A 24,148-nucleotide genomic window follows, 5' to 3' on the forward strand; every position below is an offset into this window, starting at 1 on the left:
ATTTTATTTTACGAATTGTAGAGCTTAAAATTGCAAACGTTCTGCTAAAATACTAATTCGGATTTTAAAATCCGGAGACATCTGAAAATTACTAACAATACATTCCGGATTACGAAATCCGAACTAGGTGTAAAATTGGAAAAAAATAGGGTGCGCGAGGAAAGCCATAGGGTGGGAAAAGTAACACTCTAATATAAAACCTATGGACTCTAACTTACTGATATAAAGGCCCAATAACTTAAGCTCAATACTTTATTATTTAACAAAGATAAAAACTCAACATCTATTATTTAACTAACTTTCAAATTTTGACACTCGACAGGTCGATGTCATTTGAACCTATAACTTAAATAATACAAAGTCACTCCAACATATAATATTACGCATACTAATATCATATGATTTCTCAATCAATTTTCTCATGCCCCTTATTACGTTTTAGACCTTTTTTTCTTTTCGAATTCACGGTACACTCTCTTTGATCTTAGATATAAGCAAAAAAAAATACATTTCTATTTTTATTTTTTTCTTATATTTAAAATCAAAAAGATTATCTTTTATTCTTAATTGAAAATAAATACTAATCCCTCGAGATAAGTAGGTCCATTTAAGAGATCACAACTCTATCTGACCCTTCTACAATTGAGTCGAATCTCGCCTTGTTTCCCGGTAAGAGGCTTGATGTTCCCCATCTTGATCAAAGAAGTCTTAAAATCTCTAGCAAAAGCTAATGGGTTCTTACTATATAGCTCCACCAATTTGTCACTTTCACTACCTTGTCCCTTGAACAATTGTTGATCAGAATGAAGGACGCCCCTTTTGTATAGCAAATCTCTATAATATGTATTTTCAACTCTTGTAGGAGTGAAATCAAGTGGTGTTAAATTGTTGTCTCCACCATTTCTAGGACAAGTCTTCCTTAAAGATGCTGCAAAAAGAGGATCAATGTTTGTTTCATTGTAAATTCGGTTTCTAAATGTAGTGCACCTAGCAAACCCTATAGTGTGGCCACCAGAAAGAGCTACAAGGTCTTTTACATTTAATCCTTGTGATTTGAAATTTGAAATAAGCTGTGAGAAGTTGAATGTTGGAGATGGAAGATTTGCATTTGCAGCTGCTCTACTTGCTGTTCTTGCATCTCTTCTTCCCAATAACACATTGTGGAAAAATTGTGGACCTCCCAACTGTTAAAAAATAGAACATTATATATAATTTTTAAAATTTTGCCCTAAACCTAACGCTTTAAAATTTTTGTGTTTGACATGTGTCGGTATCATATACGACATCAATGCATTTAGTTACATTCGTAAGTGTTCATTTAAAAATATGTCACAAAAGGTGTATGTAATTTCCCTTTTCCATGAATTAAAGATTATAATTTGTGTAACACTTACTATGGCTACAGAATCACGAGCTGCTGTGGCTAAAATATCAGCACAAGATACCACAGGGCCTTTGCATACTTTATCAACTGCTGCTTTGATTTCATCAACAACAGAAAATCCTCTGATTGAATTGATATTTGGATGAGCTGTTTTCTCCCCAGTGAAATTTGGGGTATCATCTAGCAGAACTGATCCATCACAACCCTAAAATTTCAATCATTGATATTAAATTAGTTAATTATGTTCTAAAAAATGTGACATGTTCACATGTGTTATCTTTATATTTAAAATTTTAATGTGTATTTGAATTAGTACTTTTTATTATATGAGAAAATGTTGTTAGTTAGACTACCAATTTTTGGACCACATTGCAAATCACAAGACACAATTAAGAAATATACTCTTTAGTTGTAGTTAAAATACTTTGAAATACGACGAAAATTGAATTTTTAATATTATTGAAGTTGAAATTAAAACAAAATATTATTTTTATTACAAGAAAATTATTGAAGCTAACGGCCAATAATTAGGTAAGACAACATTTTCGTAAGAATTTTAAATTTCACATGTGTTCTTGATAATTCTGTTTGTTTGTGCCCTACATAAAATAATTAAGATTCCATTCACCACACATTCATATGAAAAATCTGAGTTCAAAAAATTGTCAATGTTTTCAATGTTTGAAATTGTCAATTTAGGAGACATCGAACTTCATATAAAAAATTGTAAATATGGATGTCCCTTAGCGAACTCGAGTACCATTTATGCATGCATGGAGATATTGGTATCTTCTCTAGTGGAGCAAAATTCAAGAACTGATTTTTAAGTGTAAGTACACACTTAAAACCAAACATTGAAGATGGTTTCAATGTAAATTTTTTAGATTGATGCAAACTTTATTTTTATCAAAACTATAAAAAAAAATATTTAGACCCAAAATCAATTCAAATACAAAAATAATTAAACATATAAACTAAAATTATGTTTAGTCAAAGGATAATAACCACTTCTAGGTTTCTTGCTAATTGAGCATTAAGAATGTTTAATTATATTGTAACTTACATTGACGAAGCAGTCATGAAAATGCAAGCGTAGCAGAGATGCTCCAATGCGTTTTTCCCTAAGAATTGCATGGAGAACAATTGACTTTATGGTTCGTAATGCTTGAGGGCAAACTTTATCATAAAAATGAGGAGTAAGCCATGCGTTGGTAGGGATCAATAAAGTGACCATAACAAGCACAATGAATATTTGACTAGAACTAGAAGCCATTATGTGATGTTTCTTTTGGCTAAGATATGGCTCTTAACTTAGTATAAGAGATGATTTATATAGAGATGAGGTCCAAGGCTCATTTGTTTAATTAATGTAATTATCAACATTTTTATTTTTAAATTGGACCTAATATATCTTACAAAATTGGCGTATAAGGTGAGATGTGTGTTACTTTTTGTAAACTCATCTCAGATTTTGTAAGACATTATTTTTTCGACCATGTCCATTTCTCACGCACCCTATTTTTTTTTTTTACAAAAATGCCAATAAAAAAATAGGTATTTTTCACATTATAGAATCGAAAACTCCATATGTATTTTTGTAAAAAAAATCGGGCGCGAGAGAAACGAATAGAATAAAGAAAGTAATAGTCTCATTGTAATCATATATGTCGGACTTGAGTTTTTCTTAATACGTCACTCATGCCCAAAAATATAGAGCTTCATACGTCAATATAAATGGTTGATGATCCATATCGATAGAATCTAATTCCATATTCGTTTTTATATTAAATTTAACTCATTTTACAAAACTTAGACCATCCACAATGGAGCACCCCACTTTGAGTGCTTAAATAGGTGTTCTTTGTCCGCATCACTCATTTTACAATAATACTTAATAAACACCATTTTTCTCCAACCCAGCACAGTAGAGGAAATTACTAAATAGGTCTCACAAATAATTCTATATCATTACATTTCAACCAAATTTTATTTATTTCATTATGATTTATTAAATGGGGTGAAGAGAAAGGGTGCTTCCATAGCCACCCTTCTCCATAGGACCATAGGCACCCAAATATTATACCCCACAATGGGGGTGCCTATTTAGTATGTTGCTACATAGGTGAAGCACCCACCATTTTAGATGGCCTTACTTATAAAATAATCGATACAGTTCTTTCGTAACATTATTTTTATCTGTAATTTCAATATTTTAGATATTACAAACCAACTTTATGTGCCATATTGACCTTATAAGGTTGGCTTCAAGTGGATGGGAATATAAGTTGTTATTGTCTGAAATGGAAATGGAAATGGAAAAGCCAAGTGTTGAAATCCGTGCTCAGTTGTTTCAAATACATAACCTATTAGGCTTAAAAACAAGTTGAATTACCAACCAAACATTAATGATAAAAAAATAAATCTGATCTCTGATTTTAAAGTTTTTGATATTGAGAAACAAAATCATACATACATTATTTAAATTTTTAGTTTTAATTTTCTGTCGTTAATTTAACTTTTTTAATAATGAGTTTTTTTTTTTTCTGCTTTTAATTTTATAGGTTCTCTCAATTAAAGTGGTCATATTTGTGACATTGTAAGATATTAAAAATAAGCACGTCTTTCAGTTAAATTTTGAATATTAGTATCATGTCACGAGAGACTAACATCTTTGGCTACAATCAATTCTTGTTGATTTTGAGAGTGATTTTTTAACTTATAAATTAATGAATTTTAACTATGTAGCTAAGAGCTGCTACAGATAAACAAATCAAAAACCAAATTTTCTTGTGTCTTCTTTTGAGAGGAAAGTTTCTTCTGTCTTATATAAACCTATTTACGTAAAAGTATATTGAGGTATATATTCTCATATTGAAACATTATTTATTTATTTTAACCATGTTTTGGTACAGAATATCCACTCCATCAAAAATATGTTGGGCACATATTATTTGGATTCACCTATTTCAACCAAGTTTTTTCATATTCTGTAACGCCCAAACTAAACTTATCTAGAATATTTAGAATGTGCGTTAAACTTAGTACTGGATACATTAAAATTACAATAATAAAAATTTCGACTGAATAAATATATACATCACTGCATGGTCGTACATTTGCTATCTGAATACATGTATGAAACCATAATAAATAATCTGAACTGATACGACACGAGCTTGTGGAAATATATCATTCAGCCTCCTGTTTTGTCTCCTTGCCATGTACAACCTGCTGATCTGAAATAAAATAAAAGGGATTGGGGTGAGACGGGATGTCTCAGTGAGTTCCACCTATCCTAGGTTGTAGGCAATCACAGGGAACCTAGGATCGCCATCTGTCTCTAAACTCAACCCATTTCGGGTCTATATAGTTTTTATCATGCATAACTGAGCGATCGGGGGATAACTAGGATCGCTATCTGAATTACTAATATAATTCTAATACTAATGACAAAATCATAAACATAATCATAATGTCTGTAATATTATGTTAGAAATGTTAGCGTTGAACAAACAATATTATCTGAGTTGATTTTACGGAATAAACCCAGGTGGAGTAACCCCGGAATTTATTCCACTCTGACCGGTATTAATTTCCAACTGGCGGGAACCCAACTGACGGGGATACCGGACTCCTCTGATTATTGTGGGGTCATCCTCACGGATAGTGCCCGTTCCAACTGGCGGGAACCTTTCGTATCCAACTGGCGGGATAGCGAAAGCGACAATTTAAACATGTTTTAATATTATAAACTGAACTGATTTTCTGATAACTGAAATAACCCTCAACTCCACTACTAACGGGGAGTTAAAGAGAGGAATATCTTAACTTAATTGATTTCTTATAATAATAACATCATGAAACTGATAATAAAGACGTAGTGATTCCGTCTTTATTATGAAATTAATTCTGATACTAACATATTCAGGTTCTAGGCATATCGTTATCATATGCCATCCCTAAAAGGTTATAAGATTTTCCCCATATCCTGATAAACTAAATTCGACTAATTAAGCCGAATTTCCATAACTAGGATTCTTTACTTCCATTAATTGGAAATCTACCCATGAATTGCTTCCATGGCTTACCCGTTCTAAACACATCTCTTATGTCAATATGTAATATTTACGTAATGATATCTAAGTTGGAGGATTGCATAATATTCTGTCACATAGTAGAAAAGTTTGAATCTATATCAATGTAAACATGTTTATGTTAGTATCCATGTCGGAGGATTTTTAAAAAAAACATTCTTGGTTACAAAATCAACTAAAAAATGAATACTTCACATTCTAGCCGAACATTGGCTATAATTGTGCACAATAGCTTTCTTGTATAATCAATTTGGATATGTAACCAATTCTAATAATCAAGGCAAATGTTAAAATCCCAATATTTTTCCTCAATCATTTATATAAGTAAATACATTATTTGCCTTGACTAACAATTTCTTCCAACATCTAAACCAACATAAACATATTCATAATATAAGGAGGATTTAGAGTAAACAAGTAACCAAAACCTGGGACAAAATTCAATCTTCCAAACTATATACATGTGTATATCAAAATTTCAATTTAAATCATACCCTCCAACTTTAGGACTAAATTAATATTACACATTAACATAAGAAAGTTTAAAACAAAATAATGGGAAATCTAGCAATATCATAATTATGCTAATGATTCAAAATCACCTATTATCATTCTAATGGTGTAATTCACTACCCAAAGGAGGGTTTACTAACTAAAGGAACTCACCTCTAATCCTTTGAAATAGCCTATAGGCTCGTCTCACTTTTGCGTTTCAAACCTCAACCAACTTCAAGCTCAACCATGTGGGTATCTGTAATCCACCTGAAATCATTTATAATCAATTTAAGTTCACATTGTAGCTTATTTCGGAAAAATCCACATCAAACCCGTAAGCCATTTTTCAGCATAAATTCCAAACTTTAAATGTGTTTTCTGAATCCGTCTCTAATCCGATTCACACAAAATTTATATCCAATTTGAAGTAAATTTAACGTGGAATCCAAATATCCGATAATTGTTCACTTCTGATCAACACAGTAAAATATACAGCCCGCATAACAGGTTACGACCCAAATCACAATACCGGTCCAAACAACTTATTTACAATTTGAGTACTTATTTTACTTCTGATCATTTCTACCTCAATCCACACTTTAATTTCAGCAATCCAAATATACTCAAGGTTCAACATACACCCATTTTGCTATACTTTTGTTCCAGAAACGAAAAAGAACACTCAACCCATAAATAACAACTAAAAACAAAAGTCAATACCTTAAACATCTCCTTAAGTTTCATCAAAGCTGCAGCTTATGCATCGAGCCCTACTTCTACTTTTACCTTCTTACCTCTGATCACTAGGACATACCACAACCATTGATGCTTTGCAAGTTCCAAACAAGCTTAATTTGCAAAAACTCACAAAAGGGAGAAAGGAGGAAGAGGCTTTGTTAATAACAATGAAATGGGGAAGATTAAGCTTGTATTGGGTGGTAATTTCATCAAGCAATAATCTATTATGATTGCATGTTGGATTGCTGCAAGCTTAAGAGAAAGGGATGGAGTTTGGGGAAAAAGGTGAGAGGCCGAGAGAGAGAAGGATATGGATAAGGAGGGAGTATGCTCTACGTGTGTGTTGGAGAAATAAGGATGGAATGAAAAAAATTATGTGGTCCAAGGATTAAATACTAACATGATCAAAAAGACCCAAATGCCCTTCTTTGAGAAATAATATTTCTTAAACACTGATAGTTGTTCTGCAGTCTGCTAAAATAACACGCGGAATATTACATATTCAAGAGTTAGAGATAGTATTCAAGAACATTTCTTTTACCAACAATCATGTTTGTTGAAACGTTATTATCTAGTAGCTATATATTACGAGTAATTAATTATGAATCAATGCACGTAATACAGTATATCAAATATACGGTAGGTGCATGGCTATATTTAAAAATGAAGTCAAACCAATCAAATGGCTTATCATGCATGTGAATAGTTTCTTTTTCTTCTCGGTCCTTTCCAGGGACAAACTCACATTTTTTATTGGTTTATTTGAAAACTTTCGATCTTCTAAATACTGCGATAGTATAATTTTGGACTCCTACTTGTTTTAGTGATTTTAATCCCTTGTGTTATTTCTCTATATGATTTTGGGTCTGTCTCTAAATTTCTTCAAATTTACTCTAATGTGATATCATTTATTGATGCGACATTCACCTTTCATAGTTATAGTGAGTGTGACTATGAAAGTTAAAAAGTAAATATGCCAAAAATAATCTAGTACATATGAGAGCGGTTTTAAGTGTGTCATTTGTGATTCATCTCTTTTTCTTGAAAACCTACGCGGTAAAGGTGTAAGTGCTCTGAAGCTTGACATGAAGAAACTTGATAAAAGAATCAAGGGTTAATTATGTTTTTCGTCCCTACAAAATTGCGACCTACAAAAAAAATCTGCACTCAATAATAGTCATTACTCAATCCAAATTTGTTTAAACTCTTAAGTTTTTCAACAATTTTTTACAGGCGTGTTAAGAACGTTATTAAAAGGTCCTCCGAAAAAAATATCGCAAAAATTTGATTTCTACGTCCATATTTTTGTTACTTATATCTTAAACTTTTGTCATTTTAAAAAATTCATATTTAATTTATTTCATGTTAAAAAATTATAGATTTTAGTAAATGAACCTTTCATAGTGTTCTAAACTTGTATAAAAAGAATCGTTAAAAAATTTAAGAGTTTAAGGATAATTAAACAAAATTTATTTTAGCAGGGACTAAAATTATAAGTAAATTTTTTTTTGTAGGGATTAAAAATGCTATTAAAATTAAGTAAGGATTAAAGTTACAAGGTCGCAATTTTGTAGGGACCAAAAACATAATTAACCCAAGAATCAATTTTAGTTTATTATTTGACATGTGGAAAATACTATTTTGTACATATGGGGTCTTAGGTGAAAAGGAGAATTCTTCTAATGGAAAATAGAATTGTTGCAATATTACAACCAAATTGGGGATGGTTAATTTTAGGAATGGTGTTAGAGATGGTATTGGTTGGGAAAAGGGTTTATCGAATTGTTATTCTATTAGCTCAACCTACAAAGCTTTGACAAGATGCAACACTTCATTGGATGAGAATTTAAAATATATTTTATTCAGAAGAGAAATCATTGATAGAGAAGTTTGAACTTTGTAGGAGGAATTGGAGTGCAACTGTGCAATGGACAATATGTCGTATATTTTTGTAATGTCCTATTTTTTCTAAAGTGGGAAATGAATTGACTAATGCATGGTTAGGTGTGAGCGTAGTGAATCATAACATAGGCAACCCTCATCTTAGTTTGTTTTCAAGCTTACTTTTAGGAAAGGGTTGCAACTAAATATAAGAATGATATGGTTTCCATTTTTTTTTTTAAAGGAATATGGGTTGCTTGTTTATGGACTATTTGGAGGACAAGAAAATGCGCGAATTTTGCAGGACAAAGTTGTTTCTACTGATATTAGCATAGATCACTTGTAATGGAAGAAGGAGGTCAAAACTAATAATATAAAACGGCAAAATACTTATAAATAATATGATAAAATTAAAGTGATCAGAATACACATGTCTTCAGATTGCAATATTGACATTCAAATCGTTGATTGAATAACTGATCTTTCAAAAGAAACCAAATGAACACCACCGCATAGGACGACGAACAACACAACACCGACTCAGACGACAAAATCACGAAGAAAAAAAGCTAGATCTATGTGAAAATCACTTATTTAGATTGAGAGAGAGAGAGAGAGAGAGAGAGAGAGAGAGAGAGAGAGAGAGTACAGATGGTGAATTTAGGTTAAAAATTATTGAAAACCGGCATAAATGATAAAATGGAAGAGATAATCTAAAGAGAGAAAATTATGACCGACATGTTAGAGATTGAGCTTTTGTATTTAACATCTTAGATTTTATATTTAGCACATGGACCGTGATAATGCAAAGATAGTTATAGTTATTTTAGTTGATTTTAATATTTTAATAAAAATTGTAAAGAAAAGATAGTTAGTTTTTTTTTTTTGGAAGGAAAAAAATAGTTAGTTATTTTAGTTGATTTTCATTTTTTTAATGAAAATGTTTTAGGTGCTTTTAAGTGTTTTTCTTTTGAAATCGAGACCATAGAGTAAATCATAACACTTTTTTTTTAACAATATAATATCCTTGATTTCAGTAAGGTAAGCATTCATTATCCAATTATTTAATATCATGTTGTTGTTTTAAAATATTTAATTAACCATCCATTATCCAATTATTTAATATCATGTTGTTGTTTTAAAATATTTAATTATTTTGAAGTAAATTTAATTTATGAATTAATTTACTTATATAATACCGATTCTAAAGATACCATATATTTTTTTCTCTTTTTATCTATGGCAATTTATAAAGGGAATGCAATCCATTTTAATAAAAAATAAAAAATAAAAACAAAGGGATGGTGAGATTAATACACGCGCTTCAGTTCGGTGGCACTTATGTCTTTGCAAAGGAAAATTGTGGTTCTCTTTAGCTAGTTTGGTTGGCTAGTATTTGGTTCATTCATAAAGAGCGAAATGCAAGAATTTTTAACAATAAACAAATTTCTTTGGAGCAATTACTCGAGTGTGTCAAACTTCATTCATGGTGGTAGCTGAAGTCTCACGATCCAACTCATTTCGTTGATTCCCATTCTTTGTGGTCAAACCCTTCTCTTTGCATAGGTTTCACCACTATGTAATGGTGGATGTGTTGTTTTTCCCATTTGTTTTGAGACTTGCTAACTTTGTATTCTTTCTTTTTCCATTGAGACGCATCTTGTGTTTGAAAGGGTTTTATATATTGACCTACTTATTTTTTGGCCTTTTCAAAATAAATAAATACATAAATGGATTATGGAATACATCATTTTAAACTGGATTTTTTCATTCCAATTTTACCCTTTTATTTAAACTATTTTATCACTTTTATTAAAATTATCAATTAAAAAATTGGTTAAATCTTATTAAAATAGGAACAATCCACAACAATAGAAGAGAAACAATATTAGATACTATAAAAATTCTTATTTTTACCTTATATAACAAAATATTATGTTATGGTGTCAAAAAAATATTTCAGTTTTAATCTTCACTTAATTATTATTTTACTAATATAAACATGCATGTCTTTAGTCTTAGTGCTCGTCTTGATGTTAGTCAGAGATAATGCAATGCTTTCCTCATGCTGTTAGTTTTAATTTGATCATGTGTAGCAAAATTTAGTCCATCAAGCACTAACTAGTTCCCAAAATAACATTATTAACAACCTTCTTTAACTATGATTGCATCTTTAACTATGTAGCTAAGAGCTGGTACAGATAAACAAATCAAAAACCAAATGTTCTTCTGTCTTCTTTTGAGAGGAAAGTTTCTTCTTTAACTATTTTAACCATGTTTTGGTCCAGATTATCCACCTCTCCTTCAAAAAAATGTTGGTCACATAACATGGATTCACGTCTTTCAAACCAAGTGCTTTCCATATCTTTTACCACATAGACAAATCATGCTGGTTGAAACGTTATTATCTAGTAGCTATATATTATGATTAATTAACTATGAATCAATGCATGTAATACAGTATATCAAAGATACGGTAGGTGCATGGTCATATTTAAAAAATGAAGTCAAACCAATCATATGGCTTACCATGCACGTGAATAGTTTCTTTTTCTTCTCACATTTTTTTTATTTGTTTATTTGAAAACTTTCGATCTTCTAAACACTGCGATTGTATAATTCAAGCCTCCTACTTTTTTTTAGTGATTTTAATCCCTTGTGTTATTTCTCTATATGATTTTGGGTTTGTCTCTAAATTTCTTTCAAATTTACTCTAATGTGACATCATTTATTGATGCGACATTCAACTTTCATAGTTAGTGTGAGTGTCACTATGAAAGTTAAAAAGTAAATACGCCAAAAATAATCTAGTACATATGAGAGCAATTTTAAGTGTGTCATTTGTGATTCATCTCTCTTTCTTAACAACTTTTGGAGTGTAGGTGTAAGTGCTCTGAAGCTTGACATGAAGAAACTTGATAAAGAATAATTCTTGAGTGGACACAAGAATTTGGACTCTCTATTTGGTCACACACACAAAAGAGTGAACATGTTATAATCATTTGAAAATTAATTATTATTTTTTCTACGTCCTTTTTTCTTTTTATGTGTGCACGTGTGACTAAATAGAGGATTCAAATCCTCGCCGAAGAGTTGCTTCTTGATAAAAGAATCAATTTTAGTTTATGATTAGACATGTGGAAAATACAATTTTGTACATGGGGTCTTAGGTGAAAAAGAGAATTCTTCTAATGGAAAATAGAATTGTTGCAATATTACAACCAAATTGGGGATGGTTAATTTTAGGAATGGTGTTAGAGATGGTATTGGTTGGGAAGATCAGGGTTTATCGAATTGTTATTCTATTAGCTCGGCCTACAAAGCCTTGACAAGATGCAACACTCCATTGGATGAGGATTTAAATTGAAAGGTATGACACAAAATTATCATGTTAAAAGTGGGGGTGTTTTCTTGACATGTTATCCAAAAGTGGTGGATACATTCAAAAAATAATTTTTTTAGAAGAGAAATCATTGATAGAGAAGCTTGAACTGTACTGTGGGAGGATGATTTGGAGTGCAAGGGACAATTATATTTCGTATATTTTTGTGATGTCCTATTTTTTCTAAAGTGGGGATGAATTTGACTAGATGGTGTACATGTGAGCGTAGTGTGTCATAACATAGGAAACTCTCATCTTAGTTTGTTTTCAAGCTTGTTTTGGGAAAGAATTGCAACTAAATATAAGAATTTTCATGGCATTAGTAAAGATTCAGAACTAGAAATTGTTCATTGTAATGATGAACTCCATGATTTCAATGTGGTTTTTAAAAATCAACCCTTTTCAAAAACCAAAACACTTTCTAAATAAAGATTTAGAAAGGAAGACCCAACTTGAGATTCACAAGTCCATATGGATACGATATTCTTTTTATTTCGATGATATACTCGTACACTTACGGCCATATCACCCAAGAGAAATCGACTTTCTAAGTGTACTATTGTTGTGTTTTTCATGAAAGAAGTCTATAAGATGACCTTCCTGACTTATAACAATATTCTTTCCAGTATTTGAAATTGAAATGTGACAAATGACTTCGAACAACTGATCAAAGTTGCAAATGAAAAACATTGGTGTTTGAGTCGAACATTATTTTAGCTCATCTAAATTTTTTAATGCTTGCTCAATCCATTGGAACTTATCTCCCTTTATGGAATATGTGAGTGGCGTAGCAACCTAGCTATAATTCATTATGAATCTTCTATAAAACTAAACTAAACCATGGAAATTTCTCACGTCATGGATTGATTTTGGAATAGGTTACTCAACTATTTTTGGATCAAAATATTATCAAAGTATACGACTATAAATTTATCAATAAATGGTCGAACAACTTGATTCATAAGAGGCCAAAATTGCAAGATTATGGGGATCAAAACTGCAATTAAGCCAACAAGATTATGATACTTAGGGAGCCGAAGAATTGTTATTGTAAAGAATCAAAATATTTAGATAATTTATGGAGAATATAAAACTTGGCATTACTTTTTTATATATTAAACATTTTTCTTTTTAATATAGAGAAAGAGAAAATAATGGGATAATAGTAACTTTAGTCCCTGAATATGTAATGATTAGTCATTTTAGTCCTTCATTGTATCAAAATTTCAAAATAGTCCTTGATTGTGCATTATGTTAGTCAAAATAGTCCTTGACACTAAAATAACCTCTCAATGTTCACAATAACTCTTTTCATATAAGGACTAAAATGACAATAAACATGTACTTATAAGGACTAATATGACAATAAGTAAGTATATTGGAGGGTTAATCTGACAATATTAATGAAATATTTTAATGTTAAGGATTATTTTGACTAACAAAATGCACAATCAGAGACTACTTTGAAGTTGTGATACATTGAAGGACTATTTTGACTACTCATTACAATTTCAGGGACCAAAGTGACTATTACCCCGAAAATAATTAATAAAAGTTTAACCGACTCTATATTTTACAACCTCCCAACAAGATGTTTGAATTCAAACCCTCGAACAATTAATCATTCTCTACTCTATTCCTTCAGTTGTGATCCATCAATCATTGTAATGTTCAGTCATATATAGCTTACTTTTCTGCAATTGTGCCTAATCTCACCCATTATTCGGCCAGTAATAGGCTTCATGTTACCCATCTTGATCATAGAAACTCCAAAGTCATTAGCAAAATCATAAGAATTTATGCTATATAGTTGTACCAATTTATCACTTTCAGAACCATCACCTTTAAAAAGCTCTTGATCAGAATCAAAGAGACCCTTTTTGTACAATAAATCCTTATAATATGTATTGTCTGTTAGCAAATTTCATAAACAGTTCAATATACATAAATTTAATTTATCAATCAACAGCGGAAGCAGTTATTGAACAAGTTTATGATCAGATACAACATGTTTGATTTACTGAGATTAAAGTTCAAGGTCATAGGAATACCTGGATCCATGACAAAAGAGTTTTTCCGGCAGCAGTGATCTGAAACAAAAACAAAGTCAGCGGCGGCTGGTTTGGTTCTTCCTCAACCAGTACCTTGATGCCCTAATGCGCTTCAGATGGGGAGAAGAGCGGTTTTGCTGTGTACGGTATATTGGGGACCATAGCCTCTTTATATAGGATGGCCATTAGGGTTTCCCATTATTCCGTTAATGGACCATCCAGACATCCACCCGATCCAAGCCCATATCACTTAAATAATTGATTATTATTTTAATAGAAACCTAATAAGCCTTTTTCCATTATATGATCACTAATCAATTAAGGCCCTTAAAGATAAATAGCTAATATAATTAAATTAGATATATATGCCCACACAATAATCATTGGAATATTATAATTAAATAAATTATAACTAAATATTCCAACAATCTCCCACTTGGGCAATATATCTTACAAATAATTATATCAAGGTTCTTTAGGTGCACATCTGAATGCTATCTATCGTTAGATTTCAACTTTACAATCTGGTCCATCTCATACATTAATAATGGGACCACCGCGGCTGTCGTCACTGATATATAACGTGACGGAACCCCGACGACCACCATAACAATGTACTCAATGACATAGATCAATATGGGTGAGTGGCATGGAAATTTCATGTAATGTGATCTCTAAATCATGTCTATTTCCAACTGGTCCTACATAAGTCTTTATTGAGATCATAATGTAGTTCAATAGGTGCAATGAAATTACAAAAGTTGCACATAATAAAATTAAACTTGATATTGTTATAACAATAATATCACATAAGTTTTATTTCTGCAGAAAATCAAACATAACTGAAAGTTTGAACCAAAATTACATCAATAATATATAGAACATAAAATGAAGAATAGGAAATGACTCCCACTAATCTAAGGCAATCGAAAAACCAAGACCCATGTTTGCAACATGTCCATGAAAAGCCTTTGGTGCCAAGCCTTTAGTTAGTGGATCAGCTAGCATACAGTCTGTTCCTATTTGTTCTATCGAAATTTGTTTCTCCTGAACTCTTTCTTTCACAACAAGATACTTGATGTCGATAAATTTCGATTTCGTAGCACTCATATTGTTGTTGGAGTAGAGTACAGCTGCACTATTGTCACAATAAATCTTCAAGGGCCTCTGGATGCTCCCAACGATGCGTAGGCCAGTGACAAAGTTCCGCAGCCAAGTTCCATGATTTGATGCCTCAAAGCAAGCCACAAACTCCGCCGCCATGGTAGAGGGAGCCACTAAAGTCTGCTTAGCAGACTTCCAGGAGACGGCTCCTCCAGCCAAGAGGAAGATGTAACCAGATGTGGAACGTCTGCTATCCGGGCATCCTGCAAAATCAGAGTCAGAATATCCGACGATCTCCAAGTTGTCTGACTTCTGATAAGTGAGCACAAAGTCTCTTGTTCTCTTCAAGTAACGCATAACACGCTTTACTGCCGTCCAATGCTGCATACCAGGGTTGCTTAAATATCTCCCAAGAACTCCTATAATGAAAGCTAAGTCGGGACGGGTGCAAACTTGAGCATACATGAGACTTCCCACAGCCGAAGCGTAGGGAATCTTTTGCATCTGTTTCTTTTCAAGATCCGTAATGGGGCACTGTTTGAGACAAAATTTGTCTCCTTTAGCAACGGGTGTATCTCCTGGTTTACTATCTTTCATGGAGAATCTATCCAAAACTGTATCGATATAGCTCCTTTGTGACAATCCTAAAACACCTCGAGAGCGATCTCTAAGTATTTGGATTCCTAAGACAAAGGAGGCGTCCCCAAGATCTTTCATCTCAAAATTCTTTGTGAGAAATTTCTTGGTTTCGTGCAGTAAGCCTATATCGTTGCTTGCTAAAAGGATATCATCTACATATAATACCAAGAAGATATATTTACTCCCACTGAACTTTAGGTACAAACAATCATCAACTTGATTAGCCTCAAAACCAAACGAGGATATAACTTGATGAAACTTAAAGTACCATTGACGGGAAGCCTGTTTAAGGCCATAGATGGATTTCTTAAGTTTGCAAACCATAGATTTTGGGTCACCTGACACAAAATTTTCTGGCTGCACCATGTATATTGTTTCCTCAATGTTTCCATTTAAGAAAGCAGTCTTTACATCCATCTGATGCAGCTCTAAATCAAAATGAGCTACTAATGCCATTATGATTCTAAGAGAGTCTTTCGAAGAAACCGGAGAGAAAGTCTCTTTATAATCAATGCCTTCCTTTTGAGTATAACCTTTGGCGACAAGACGGGCTTTATATCTCTCAACATTACCCTTAGAATCCCGTTTGGTTTTAAATATCCATTTACAACCAATGGGTTTCTTTCCTTCAGGTAACTCAACGAGATCCCAAACATTGTTGTCAGCCATCGATTTTATCTCATCCTTCATGGCATCAACCCACTTAAGAGAGTTAGGACTTTGGATAGCTTGACTAAAGTTGATTGGATCTTCTGTAGTCAACCCAATGCCATCCTCATGAGTCTGAAGAAATACAACATAATCATCTGAAATTGCACTTCTCCTCTCTCTAGTGGATCTTCTTAATGGCGATTCTTGAGGTTGTTGAATTTGAACTTCAAGTGGTGCTAGAGGAAGAAACTCAGCGTTGTCTTGTTCTTCAGGTATGTTATGAATAACATCATTGTTTGTTTCTGAATCTGTTTCTGGAACAAAAGCAGGCACAATAACTTGCTCATTTTCAGTAACAGTTTCTTCATCAAAGACAACACTCCTTATGTTTCCTTCCCCCCCCAATTCTACATCCTCAAGAAACCTTGCATTTCCCGTTTCAAAAATTGTTCTACTAATGGGGTTGTAAAACTTATACCCGTAAGAGCGTTCAGCGTATCCAACAAAGTAGCAACTAACTGTCTTTGCATCCAACTTGTTTTCATGAGGCCTGTAAGGCCTTGCTTCAGCTGGACATCCCCAAACGTGCAAGTGCTTAATGCTGGGCTTTTTCCCAGTCCACAGCTCATAAGGGGTTTTAGCTACTACTTTACTAGGCACTCTATTTAGGATATAGACTGCGGCCTTTAATGCCTCTCCCCAAAGTGACTCTGGAAGAGAAGAATGACTAATCATACTTCTCACCATATCTTTAAGAGTCCTGTTTCGTCGTTCTGCAACTCCATTCATGCTGGGTTTTCCCGGCATTGTATATTGCGGAACAATTCCACATTCTTTGAGGAAAAGCGCAAAGGGTCCTGGACGTTGTTCTCCTGATCCATCATACCGACCATAGTATTCACCACCACGGTCAGACTTGACAGCTTTAACTTTCTTTCCAAGTTGAAGTTCAACTTCAGCTTTGAATGATTTGAACACATCCAGGGATTGAGATTTCTCATGAATTAAATACAGATAGCCGTACCTCGAGTAATCATCTATGAATGTAATAAAATACCTTTGTCCATTCCAAGAACTTGATGGGAAAGGACCACATATATCAGTATGTATTAGTTCTAAGACGTCTTTAGCTCTTTCGGCGTTAAAATTCCTTTTGTTTGTTTGCTTACCCTTGATACACTGAATGCAAACTTCAAAGTCTGACATATCTAAGGGTTCAAGAATTCTTTCTGACACAAGCCTCTGAATTCTCTGTTTAGAGATATGACCTAATCGCCTGTGCCATAAAGTGGCGGAATTATGATTAATTCTACGTTTTGTACCTCGTGACTCTATTTGCAATATTTCGCTAGAGGAACGCTCAATATCAAGCATATATAGATTATCAATTAAAGACCCGTAACCAACAATATTTGAATTATTTGAGAGGCTAACTTTATTATTTCCAAATGAACAAGAAAAACCAAATTTGTCCAAAACAGAAATAGAAATTAAATTCCGTCTAATAGACGGTGCAACATAAGTCTCAAACAAATCCAAATAACAACCAGTCTTAAACAATAATCTAAAGGTTCCTATAGCCTCAACTGCAACCTTGTTGCCATCGCCCACATAGATGAATCTTTCAGCATCACTTGGTGGACGGCTCCACAGGCAACCCTGCAAGGACATACTAATGTGAGTAGTAGCACCAGAATCTACCCACCAACTGTCCATAGGTACAGAAACTAAATTAATTTCAGAACAAACAAAAGTGAGAAACTTACCCTTCTTTACTTTCCATGCGGCAAACTTGGAACAATCATTCTTCATGTGACCATATTTCTTGCAGAAGAAACATTTCACCCCAGCTGGTTGTTCCTTTGCCTTCTTATTCTGTGAAGAATTTGCAGCAGCCCTTTTCCTTTTATTCTGAGAGTTGGTGGCCAAGTGAGCACTTTCAGTCTTCTCTCTTTTCAATCTCTCCTCTTCTTGCACACAGTGAGAAATCAGCTCATTCAATGTCCATTTTTCCTTCTGAGTGTTATAACTCACTTTGAACTGACTGAAGTGTGGTGGAAGAGAAATTAAAACCAAGTGCACAATTAAATCTTCAGGAAGTTCTAACTTCAGTGCCTTGAGTTTTGATGCGAGATTAGACATTTCCAAAATGTACTCCCTTATGTTCCCTTTACCTTTGTAGCTCATTGAAACCAGTTTGGATAGGACATTACTTGTTTCAACTTTGTCATTCTTAGCAAAGAACTTCTCAACGGTTTCAAGGAACCCTTTAGCAGTCTCACTCTCAGCAATCGAGCCCCTGATCATCTCTGGTATGGATCTTTTAATGATCATAAGACACATACGGTTTGAACGGTCCCATTTTTCTATCTTAACTTCATTCGGATTCTCAGGAGTAGCAACGGGGCGATCCTCCCTCAAGGATAAATCCAAGTCCATGCATCCAAGAACAATCTCAGCAGATTCCTTCCATGACTTGAAGTTCATCCCACTCAGCATAGGGATAGTGTTAATTTGAGCAGCAAAATTGGGAGCGGTGGCAGCAGCAACTGGAAGAAGAGAACAATAAACGTACAACAACTTTAGTAGACATGTCGTAAAATAACCAAAAGACATGTACAATTTCTTTATATGCAAATTAAATAAGACTTAAACAAGATACCAAACGCATCATTAAACCACAATCTTTTGACTGCTAAGATTTAATTGCAAGCGGTACTCTCAATGCAAAGATCAAATATTGATAATAAGTCCTGTCAGACAATGGGTGCCTTTTGACATCCTCATTGTCCACATGGAGAGAAAAAAAAATGAAGAATTATCACATATTTACCCTCGCAGGTATGTAATTATTCGGCCAAACTGTGCCTTCCTTTTGGCCGACTAAACAGTTCGCATGAATAATTGCACACTACATCCTTTTGTAATTTCAATTAAATCAAATCTACGCAACAGGGGTTACTTTTGCAACTTGTTGTTTCAACCAACTCAACAAAAATTACTAGACATTTTTAGTTTAATAAACTGAATGGGAAAGTCTTAAAATTCACATGAACATTACTAACAAATGTAATGCAGATTGTATGTTTATATTTATCTTTTAATAATCTCATGATTATTAAGGGGTATCCTCGATGCGAGAAGGAAATCGCAGGTTAACTTTAAGCAAAGGACAGCGCACATATGCGCACTGTAGTTGCAGGGAGGTGAACAAAGGTAGTACATATTCTATCGAATATGCAGCAAGAATGAAAGATATATGCACGGACATAAATATATATAACACTATCTTGTTCCACCAAAATAAAAGCAAAAGATTTTAAACAATTATATGCATTGATAAAAAATGCCACTGTTACGGAAAAAAAAAAAAATTTTGCTTCACGGAAATGAAAAAAAATATTGAAACAATCATGTGCATTAATAATGCTACTATTACGGATTGCAAATGCGATTTGTTTCAAAATAAAAAAAATAAAATTAAACAATCCAATTAAAAAAAAATATATATATATATATAAAACGGAAATTACCATACGTATATGCAAATAGACTTAAGGTTCCAAAAATATTTGCTAAATGCATGGTTTACTCCTAAAATCATGGACACTTTGAATTATTTTAAAATTAAATAAATAGTCAAAGTTCTGATTTATAATTCAATAAATAAATAATTGAATAAAGTTTATATATTTATCCTAAATTCAATAAAACGGTTTCTGCAAAAAACAGCGTAAAGGTCCCAAACAATAGGGAATTTGTTTTACGATTGAGAGAGGAAAAATTTGACAAATTCAGGTGTGTCAAAATATAATGGCAGCATTGATAGGAAGCGTAAAACAAAATTCATCAAAAATATAACCACAAAGATGAATTTTCATGTACAGATATAGTCAATTAAAATAAACCAAAAACAAGGTATTGCATACAAAAGACCATTGTTTGACAAAGACTAGATGCACCGATCTGGATGTGCCAAATTGAAAAAAAAAAAATAAAAAAAAATAAACATACACAGTTTGTTTCAAAATTAAAGAAACAAGTCCAACTTAATTTATCATTTAAACAAAAATTGACAATCACGTATCACCAATCCAATCAATTTTTGAAAATAAAATATAATATTTCCAAACAAATATTAGCCAGTATTGAAAAACAAAGTTTATGGATCATGATAGGCCAAAGAAATTGATTACACCGTTTTACCAAAATTGGTTTAAACAAAAAATTATTGACTTGTTTTGAAACCAATGAAGAAAAAACCAAATTAGCATTGATAAAAAATAAATAGAGGTACTGGATGATAACAGAAGCATCACCGATTCGATTAAAAGAAAAAATGAATCGCAACAAACAAAAGTGTTTCATCAAGATTCATCCATGAATAAATTAAGCCAATGATGACAAAGTGTTGAAATTAGCATCGATGAATAACCAAAACAAAAACAAACATCATCGATGGTTAACACACAAGCATACAAAATTATATATATAAATATAACAGCCATCACAATTAATACAACTATCAATCGATGAACAGTCAGGCCATATAAAAGTGATCGATTGAAAATAAAACATTAATCATCAATCGATGATATATACATATCAACCGAAACACATAATTTGCATAAACGATCCAATAAACCAAACATGAAGTGGCTCTGATACCACTTGTTAGCAAATTTCATAAACAGTTCAATATACATAAATTTAATTTATCAATCAACAGCGGAAGCAGTTATTGAACAAGTTTATGATCAGATACAACATGTTTGATTTACTGAGATTAAAGTTCAAGGTCATAGGAATACCTGGATCCATGAGAAAAGAGTTTTTCCGGCAGCAGTGATCTGAAACAAAAACAAAGTCAGCGGCGGCTGGTTTGGTTCTTCCTCAACCAGTACCTTGATGCCCTAATGCGCTTCAGATGGGGAGAAGAGCGGTTTTGCTGTGTACGGTATATTGGGGACCATAGCCTCTTTATATAGGATGGCCATTAGGGTTTCCCATTATTCCGTTAATGGACCATCCAGACATCCACCCGATCCAAGCCCATATCACTTAAATAATTGATTATTATTTTAATAGAAACCTAATAAGCCTTTTTCCATTATATGATCACTAATCAATTAAGGCCCTTAAAGATAAATAGCTAATATAATTAAATTAGATATATATCCCCACACAATAATCATTGGAATATTATAATTAAATAAATTATAACTAAATATTCCAACATTGTCTCCTGATGTCGGTGTTGTTTCATGATGTATGTCTCTCTCCTTGCTTAGCAAAAAAACAATAAATCCTTATAATATGTATTGTCAAATCTTTTAGGAGTAGCATCAATTGGTGCTAAATTGTTATCGCCACCGATTAGAGGGCACGTCTTGCGTAAATTCGCTGCAAATTTTTAGTCTATGTTGGTATCTTTGAAGATCCTGTCCTTAAATGAACTGCATTTGGAAAATCCAATTGTGTGAGCACCAGATAGAACAACTAGGTCTTAATCCATGAGAATTGAAATTTGTGATAAGTTGTGAGGAATTGAAAAATGGAAGTGGAATATTCATATTTGCTGCTTCTTTGTTTGCATATCTTGAATCTCTTCTTCCTAGTAACACTTGGTACCAATGTTATATACAAGAATAAGTTAGAATAAGTGACAAACAATTAAAGATGGAAAAACATGAAATTTTTTTTGTTAAAAAAAAAAAATTACAATTATGTCGCTAAATTTTTTGCCCAAAAGCCAAGCAGCAAGGCTTTAGGTCTCAAACTTTTTGGCTAAAGGAATTCAATTTGGTTATAAATATATAACATGACATATATTAATTATGAGTGTTTCCATAGTTGAGTTGGTAAGCTAAAAGCCTCCTATCTTTTTTGACTTAAGTTGAACTCTCAACTCCAACAACACAACAAGGATGAGTATATCTTTTAGTTTGACTGTCTCCTTTTTTTAATTTTTTTATTTTTAGTTTGACTGTCTTCGTTGACAATCATAATACAAAAGAAATATACTCCACCATAAATGTGTTCTTTAGTTCATGCTAAATCACTCCAAGGATTTCATGTGTCAAATTCAAGAAGTTTTTTAACTTATGGCGCAACTATCATGTTGGCATAAAGTTCTTTAACCACCGACAAAATCTCACAAACACACCTTACATCAATGTCAATCAATAAAAATGCATAAATATGTTCGAAATAACTCACCCTTTTTCATTGTAGCGCATAAATTAATGTTGTGGGGACAAAATTGTCAATTTTTTGAAATATCATCATCTCTACATTGCAAAAATTTGACTCAGCCTTTTTCTGACTTTGCTCAAGACAAATATTCCTCCTTACATGCACATGTTTTCCATATTTCCAACATCTCATAATCATTCCATGGGTTTTCTTCACATACATGATGTCCACCTCTTGTGTACCAAGTCTTTCTTAGTCGTCTATGAACAAATTCATTGTTTGATATATACAAAGAAGATGACTCGTATACGGTGTACCTAATATCTTAAAGTTTTTGTTAGAGATGTTGTATATTCCTCTCTTATAGTCCTGAAGTGTTGACTTGTTGTTGCTCTCGGCTTTCAGATGCTGGTCATTCATTTGGTTGTTATAGATACTCCTTAACCAAATCATTTTAAAAAAATGTTGTGTGTAATGTATTGGATATAATATCACAGATTAAATTTGCCTTTGGGGTGGCTTATTTATAAGTAAAGTAGAAGAATGATTAGTTATCTTATCATGATTGGTGCACAAATCCAGTTGCATGATTACAAGCAGTATAATTCTAAAAGTTGTATGTTTGATCTTTTGCTCATAAACAAAGTGCTAAGTATTGGAAATACTTACTATGGCAACAGAATCTCGAGCTACTATAGCTAAGATATCTACACATGATATGATAGGACGTTTGCAAGTTGTGTCAACAGCTTCTTTAATTTGATCAACAACCTCAAAACCTCTTATTGAATTGATATTTGGAATCGCAGTCTTCTCGCCAACGAAGGTAGGGGTGTCATCTAATAGAACTGATCCATCACACCCCTGTCAAGTTTCACAATGTTTAGGTATTAATACTAGTTTGAAAAGTGGTAAATATTTGAATCCCTTAAATTTTTGGTTTAATTTATGACCGTGTCTATAGAAAAAAATGTATATCGGAAGAAGGTAACTCTCCAAATAGATCTCAATAACTTCAAAGAGATTAGTTTCTGCAATTATGCACAGGTAAACTAACTTACGATAACAAAGCAGTCATGAAAATGCAAACGTAGCAACGATGCTTCCATGCGTGGCTCACGAATAATTGCCTTCTCAACAATTGACTTTACGATTGGCAGTGCCAGAGGACAAACTTTGTCATAATAATTTGGAGTGAGCAACACATTGGTAGGGATCAGAATAGTTGCAAAAGCGACCATAAAAAGCACAAGATCATATTGGATATGATGATCCATTTTGCAATGCTTGTGTGAAACTTGAATTTGAGCTAAGATGTTGTAATGTGAATCTAGCTAGTAGCTATAGAGGGAGGATTTATGTAGAAAGAATATTTAGCAACATTTATTTTTTACGAATGAAAATATAGCAACTATATAGCCTCTAGTTATTTTTCTGATTCACCCTAATTAAGATTTTTTGAGCTCCGGTATCTGTCCAAGGTATTCTTCATAGCTCAAGTCTTTTGAGTTTGTTACGAGAGACTGATCCTCCA

At 32.7% G+C, this 24,148-nt stretch overlaps 2 protein-coding genes, 1 long non-coding RNA gene and 1 pseudogene across 3 annotated transcripts; all 4 read right to left on the minus strand.

The window, feature by feature from the left end:
* Positions 1–234: 234 nt before the first annotated feature.
* Positions 235–2,695, minus strand: LOC146923480 (peroxidase RIP1-like). Its single transcript, XM_085708643.1, has 3 exons — positions 2,448–2,695; positions 1,395–1,589; positions 235–1,184 (listed from the first exon to the last, which is right to left on the minus strand). The coding sequence occupies exons 1-3, from the start codon at positions 2,655–2,657 to the stop codon at positions 624–626; spliced, it is 966 nt and encodes a 321-aa protein (XP_085564769.1). The 5' UTR covers positions 2,658–2,695; the 3' UTR covers positions 235–623.
* A 1,691-nt stretch (positions 2,696–4,386) lies between these two features.
* LOC146923481 (uncharacterized) lies at positions 4,387–7,070 on the minus strand. The gene is made up of 3 exons (XR_015009739.1): positions 6,694–7,070; positions 6,145–6,240; positions 4,387–4,620 (listed from the first exon to the last, which is right to left on the minus strand). It is a non-coding gene; the product is annotated as an uncharacterized LOC146923481 (long non-coding RNA).
* A 6,579-nt stretch (positions 7,071–13,649) lies between these two features.
* LOC146923482 (peroxidase RIP1-like) lies at positions 13,650–23,891 on the minus strand (annotated as a pseudogene).
* LOC146923483 (uncharacterized) lies at positions 17,888–20,230 on the minus strand. Its single transcript, XM_085708645.1, has 2 exons — positions 18,186–20,230; positions 17,888–18,078 (listed from the first exon to the last, which is right to left on the minus strand). The coding sequence occupies exons 1-2, from the start codon at positions 19,033–19,035 to the stop codon at positions 18,050–18,052; spliced, it is 879 nt and encodes a 292-aa protein (XP_085564771.1). The 5' UTR covers positions 19,036–20,230; the 3' UTR covers positions 17,888–18,049.
* Positions 23,892–24,148: the final 257 nt, after the last annotated feature.

This window comes from Medicago sativa, chromosome 5, assembly GCF_051527215.1.
Source record: "Medicago sativa cultivar Bolivia chromosome 5, Bolivia_mono, whole genome shotgun sequence".
Taxonomy (NCBI): Eukaryota; Viridiplantae; Streptophyta; class Magnoliopsida; order Fabales; family Fabaceae; genus Medicago; species Medicago sativa.